The sequence below is a fragment of the Rhagoletis pomonella genome, unplaced genomic scaffold (genome assembly GCF_013731165.1).
Source record: "Rhagoletis pomonella isolate Grant_MI unplaced genomic scaffold, Rhpom_1.0 Rhpom_scaffold_00001, whole genome shotgun sequence".
Classification (NCBI taxonomy): domain Eukaryota; kingdom Metazoa; phylum Arthropoda; class Insecta; order Diptera; family Tephritidae; genus Rhagoletis; species Rhagoletis pomonella.
The window spans coordinates 48,129,470-48,136,409 of record NW_023458555.1 but is presented as its reverse complement, the minus strand read 5'-3'; the positions used below and the strand labels follow the sequence as shown (position 1 = coordinate 48,136,409).

General features: G+C 35.5%; 1 protein-coding gene across 1 annotated transcript; it reads right to left on the bottom strand.

Moving 5' to 3' along the window:
• Positions 1–280: 280 nt before the first annotated feature.
• LOC118747988 lies at positions 281–2,083 on the bottom strand. Its single transcript, XM_036482279.1, has one exon. The coding sequence runs from the start codon at positions 2,081–2,083 to the stop codon at positions 281–283; it is 1,803 nt and encodes a 600-aa protein (XP_036338172.1).
• Between the last annotated feature and the right edge of the window lie 4,857 nt (positions 2,084–6,940).

The window sequence follows — 6,940 nt, the reverse complement described above, 5'->3', positions numbered from 1 at the left end:
TACGAAATCACAAATTTAGCAATGACACTGCACCCATAATGCTTATTATCCGATTCGAAGAAAAACGCAAAGTTAATAGATTTAATAGATTTATTAAAATAAAGTCATAAACAAAGCTTAAAGTACAAAGTATACAAACTGGAACTAGCGAAGTCAAATATCAATGGGAAAATTATGTAGTAAGCATGAATCAGGGTTGCAATAAGTAATAAGTATGACCAACATACATACATTTTTTAATTAGAATTGAAATTGCAAATGGTTCAGAAATTTACTCTCCCTAACGCCGGGCTTTATATTGCCGCCAAAATGCTTTAGCTTTACCGCACAATCTACTCCAATATAACTCGAATAAGAATATTATGACACTCAATCCCATGCCCACACCGTATGCCATCAAAAGACATGCGAACTCATGCAGCGTAAGTATGTCGTGCTTCCGCGTCCTACTAAGATCTTTTAGATCGAGAATTTTAAATTCAACCATTGCTTGAAATGTCATATCATACCAGTGGGATATTATACCAGCTTCGCGTAATCGGAGATAAAAAATACTCAGTGGATAAATATAGATGGAATTTTCACTGACAGGTACACTCGCTATGGAGCCTTTTGTGTAATATAGATCTTCGGACAGGCGAAATAATGGACGTGTGAAATACTCTTGACGCTGCTTATATATCGGCCATGCTTTTGTGGTCATAACGTAGGCATAACGTGCATTCATTTTACGCAAATCTTCCATATATTCTTCGGCAGTCTTTTGTACTTTAAATGCCTTGTTGTATTTATTCCAAAATTCCTCACCACGAAAGAATTTTACATAATCAACATATCCACTTCCAATTTGTATCTGTAGACCACGCTCAATAACTTGTGAAAATGTCTCAATAGGACTATCATTTGGTGGTACTGTTAGCCATTTCACCATATTTGTGGAAAATAAATTGGCCATGTAACCTCCTAACACGATGACTAGTACGAAAATTATGCGCCGACTCCAGAATTTGGTTCGAAAGATTGTCAGAGGTTGGCAGAATAAACCACGCATCAGGTCCAGGTTCCAAGGAGTTATCACCAACAACAAAAGGGAGCGATCACAACGTAGAGCCCTGCGCTCCATTTTTTCTTGTAGGGTATATAAAAAGCAAAGCAACCAAAAAATTCCGAAGAGTGCAGTTATAAAGGTGGGACGGAAAAACTTGATGAAGAATTGATATGTTTCGAGCGGTGGTTCCACCGGCAACATAGTCACCCATTGAATAAACTCAACTGGGTATATGCACTCATGTAAAGTCTGTTCCAATTGCGGGGTCAATAAAGTTGAACCCACATCGATAGTACCGTCGAGCAATGCTTGACGAATACTTGCTCTCTTTACACTTTCTTGAGCAGACTCATTAAAAATAGTTTCCATTTGAAGAGTGAAGTTATATTTTTCAGCGAATGTTGCTATAAAACAAGCAACGTATCCGGCTATGCGAACAGCACCTTTCTTGTCTTTACGCGTCATTGAAGTTGGTGGAATTTGATCCAGCAGGGTTCGTAATGCCTTTCCGCCTGCATTAGCCAACCGATTCGGATAGATGGGTGTGTCGAAGCGCATATCACGAGTTTCCAATTCGAACACCGGAAATTGGTTGAAGGAATGATAGATGTGTGTGGCAGCGAAATCGCGATGTATCAGCGCAACATTAAGAAATTTCAATTGCTCGCAGTTTTGGAAAAATTTCACAATATCCGATTTGACAGAAGATGCGAGATCCCGGTTGTGCATAGCCAAAATGCGTCTGGTGCGAATATGCAGTAGATCCTCAGCAAATTTCAGCAAAAAATCCTTATCGGTGAGATCCTTCATGCACATTATAGCCAAGATGTAGCTATTGCCTGTTCCACGCACATAACCCGGATGGTTCCTATCCAACAGCAGAAATGGCAGCTCGAAATTCGATGGCAACTGCTCATCTACACAATCGGCTGGATGATTCCTCAACAAAAAGTATCCAACAAATGGACTCTCCGTTTGCACACGCCGAAACAGGTTCCTCAATCCTCTGGTGAAATCGGAAGTATTTGGCTGCATAGCGAAGAAGCGATCATAATCGCTTTTTGGACTAGCCGCCGATAAACCTGAACTCAAGAATATTAAAAAGAGCAAAGTCCGAAGATACATGGCTCCGCAGTTACTTCAAATTGGTTTGATTAGGTTTGATTCTGTTTGCTTTTATATGCCTTCATAATCGTTTCCTACAATCTAACCAAATTTTAGTACTGTCAGCGGCCTTTGTGGGCCACCATATCCATGATGTGGCATTTCTTAATAGCTGAGACAATATCTAATTAGTGTTGCGTAGCCTATGCCAAAACAAGCGCTGTAATTAAATGTTCTGCTTTTGGAAATACGCTGTCTACTTTTTCGTTTGCCTATATGAATGCATGTATGTACATTAGACTGTATCACTCCCCATACAAAAAAAAAACATCGGTCCCGTTTTTCCATTGAAATTATAAAATTATAATATATATAAATATATAAGACTTGCAAATAAATTTGTTGAAAAAATTTTAAGATTTGCGTAAGCTGGACCGATTTGAAAATACCTGCAAAAAAATTATTTTTTATTACTAAAAATAGTTCTTTTTCTTTAAGTATTTGTTGAAGAAAATCATCTCAGATGACAAAACAGTTGAATCCAAAAAATGCATAAAAATAATGAAACAATTTTTCTACGGAATCATAATGAGATTTATGATGCCGTTTTTTAACCTTTTTCAAAGATTGGTTTAAGGAAAACTTTAATAACTCAGCCCAGGCTTTATCGAGCTATGAGGTAGCATTGAAAAGGTATTTTCTTACCCTTTTTATTTCTTTGCAAATAGACTCATTCAAAGTATACAAGAGAAACCTAGGATGAACAAGCGTCATTCCAAGTTGAACTGAGATGTGTTAATATTTGAAAAAAAAGAAAAGTTGGCCGTGAATGAGTTCTTTTGCAAAGAAATAAAAAGAGTGACAAATTGATAGGTACATCGTAAGTCTAAATCACTATAGTTTTGACCAAGTTAATCAAGTTTATCTTAAACCATTCGCTGAAAAAAGTTAAAAACAAAATAAAAAATCTCATTATTACAATTTCGTTGAAAGAAATTTTTTAATATTTTTATGCAGATTTTTTAAGCTTAAACTGTTTTGAGATCTGAGGGGATTTTTTTTCAAAGGGCTTTAAGAAACTATTTTTATTCACAAGAAAACTATATTTTAGGAGGTATTTTCCAATCGGTTTTTCCGAAATATTTTGTTGGACGTCTTCATATATAACCAGATTTGTATTCCCGACGGCAAAACCGAATCTTTTTTTTTGGTATTGCCGTCTAATGTACATTTATTATGTTTAAAGGCTTATGCCAAAATATTTCGAAAAATATTAAGATTTACGTGCGCTGGACTGTTCTAAAAAGTCTTCCTAAAATTGAGTGTTTATAAATAAAATTAGTGTTTGAAAATATTTTTTCCTAAAAATGTCGTCAGATGATAGAAAAGTTTAAGCTTAAAATGTATGCATAAAAATATTTGAACATTTTTATCAACGCAATGCAAATATTGAGGTTGATGGAGATATTTTCAAATAAGTCGCGAAAACTACTTCTTTAGTTCTTCGAAAGCAGAATCCTAAGTTATAGGATGACGTGCCACTTAAAATCTCTAAAAAATGGTTTTGAGTAAACATGTAACCAGTGCGTAACTTTTTACTCAATATTGATTTTTCTTTGAGCAAAACCAATCAAAGGCAAGCAAATTGTATATGCATGCCCTGGTGTAATTTTTTTTGTTTGAGTATGTGTAAAAAATGCTCACCTCTAAAAATTATTTTAATGTTCAGTACTGGATAATCCTTACATCGCACAGTGGGAGAAATGACGAAAAAGCTGGCCTATATTCCAAAAATTGAAAATGTCAAATTGTAATTTGTCAAGAGCAAGGTCCATTGCTGTGGGGTGCAATAAAAATTGTACAAATGAGTAATAAAGTCATAACTGAAATTACAATCGCTTCAACTAAAAAAGTATGTCTGGCCACACTGTATGTGGATTATACAATTACAATAAAAAATTAAAAAAAACATTAAAAAAAATTCCTGCTCTGGGACTCGAACTTGCACTTGCATCTCTCGACTGGCACTTCAGAGCTTTGCTCTGTCGGCCATTGCGACTGTTTGAGCACCGCGAGCAAAATGACATACTTATGCCTTTCACGCCAAGTAAATTTTTCCTAACAAGAAAGAAAATAGTTCTGAAAACTAAGGAGTTGTGTTTTCCTTAAACTGAGTCAAATCGTTTACTCATATTAAGGCAGACATGTCTTTGGAGCCATTTGATGGCAATATTTCTTTAGAATAATAAACTTTCTTCCTAGCATCAAGGAATGGTTTTTCTGAGTGTACACAGGGCAAGAATGCTTTTGGTGCGGCAAATATTAAAGCTGTTTTTGATAGTTTTGATTTTTTGTGCTGTTTACGAATCCGTAAATATAAGGTTTCCATCAGGTTCAGATTGTGAGAAAAGCGAGATCAAAGTGTAAAAAAATCGTGTTTTTTCACTATTTGAAAAGCTCTAACAAAGAATGAAAACTTAAATCTGATTTAAAGCTAGAACTTTCGACTACTGTCCCTGAAAATACCATCCCTTTACCTTAACCTGATGGTCACTTGAAGTCAATTATTGAACAACAAAAAAATATCGGGAAAAAAATTTGCTAAAGTTTTGCTGTTCAATAAATGATTATAAGCAGGGCCGAAAAGTCTAAGCTTTTGATTGGAATTGCTTATTTTGTTTATTCAGCTTTTCCAAGCTTAATTTTAACGATCATGCTTGTTTTGCTTATTTTTATTTATAAATCCAAGTACGGACCTTTCAAGAAAATGGTGAAGGTGTCCGAGGAGGTTTGACATCTGATATTGTACAACTTGCTGTCTCATTTTTTCCTTCCTTAATAATGGCAATTTCTGTTAAAACAAGGGTGCCTTGTACTCTTCACCAACAAATTTTAGCAAACCACAGTAGAAAGCGTACCAAGTTTCTTAGCAGTTTCGTTCTGCTTAAGAAAATTTGGCTCAATAAAGTTGGGCGGTTTTTTTATTCATCGAACTAAGGAAATGTTTGCAAAGAATAACACAAAAACTGGTTTGCTTTTTGTTAACTCGTAACTTCAACTGCATTTCTGCTTGGATACAAAAATTTAAAACCAATGGTTTGTCTCTACGGGAAGGCATTGGTGTTATTAAAAAGATTAAATACAATTTATCTCAAACGGAGAAAAACAAGTAAGAAAGTCTAAGTTCGGGCGGAGCCGAACATTAAATACCCGGCGCAAGTATTAAATATATGTTTTCCACCTTTCCGAAAGCTACCGCTACATGATAAGCCGGGGTGTATACATTTTAAGTAAATTAGCGTCCTTAAATTTCGAAATATTGAAATTTAAAGCATATCTGAAATTTACCGTTATATGAAAAGCGGCCTCAATTTTAGTCCGATTTCAACAATTTTCAACGGTTTGCTTTTATGTGGCAAGCCCAATAACCATACCGAGCTTGGTACAAATTGCTAGAACGGTTAGCGAGATACATATATGTGATCATAAGTGGGCGGGGCCACGCCCATTTTCCAAAATTTTATCATAAACGTATTTCTTGGTAAAGAATTGTTGCAATCATCAATTTTGAATAAATTAGCTTCAATATTTACTGATTTATCGAAGATTTTGTATTTCTCGAAATTACCGTTATATGGGATGTGGGCGTGGTTATTGTCCGATTTTAGAAATTTTCGGCCAGTTGGTATGCTGTACCAGGACCAACAACTGTGCCAAGTTTGGAAGAAATTGGTGTAGCGGTTACCAAGATATACACATGTAACCATAAGTGGGCGTGGCTACGCCCATTTGTCAAAATTTTATAATATTCTTATTTTTCGTCTAAAACTCATTGCAAGTATCAATTTTGAGTGAATTATCTTCAGTAGTTACTAAAATATCGCAGTTTTAGTTTTTCTGAAAATTACCGTTATATGGGAGGTAGGCGTGGTTATTGTCCGATTTTTAAAATTTTTAGCCATTTAGTATGCTGTACTAAGGCCAACAACTGTGCCAAGTTTGGAAGAAATTAGTGTCGCGGTTACCAAGATATACACATGTAACCATAAGTGGGCGTGGTTACGCCCATTTTCCAAAAATTTATAATATTCATGTTTTCCGTCTGAAACTCATTGTAAGTATCAATTTTGAGTGAATTATCTTCAGTAGTTACTAAAATATCGCAGTTTTCGTATTTCTTAAAATTACCGTTATATGGGAGGTAGGCGTGGTTATTATCCGATTTCGCCCATTTTCAATACCATCCGTCCCACGCCCAAAAGAAGTTCACGTACCAAGTTTCGTTAAGATATCTCAATGTTTACTCGAGTTATCGTGTGCACAGACGGACGGACGGACGGACGGACGGACAGACAGTCACCGCTTAATCGATTATTCTTTTCATTCTGATCATTTATGTATACATTTGTCTATATCTATCTCGATTCGTTTTGGCTGTTACAAACAACCGTTATGTGAACAAAGTTATAATACCCTTGTGCACAAGTGCGCTCGGGTATAAAAATATTAAAACAACCAGAGCAAATCTCTGAAAAGCATTAAACTGTACTTAAATTTTGTTGTTTTGCGAGCATATTTGCAAGCAATGTTTTAGTGCTTACCTAAGTGCTTAAAATGAATTTTTTCTTGCTTATTTTCTTCGGCCTTGATTATAAGTGACCTTTGGGTCAAGATGCAGGGATCGTATTTTCAGAGACAGTATTCGAGAGTTCTAGCTTTAGTTTAAGCCTAAGTGGAAGGTTTTCCTTCGTTGATAGAGCTTCTCAAATATGTGTTATAATGTATAAA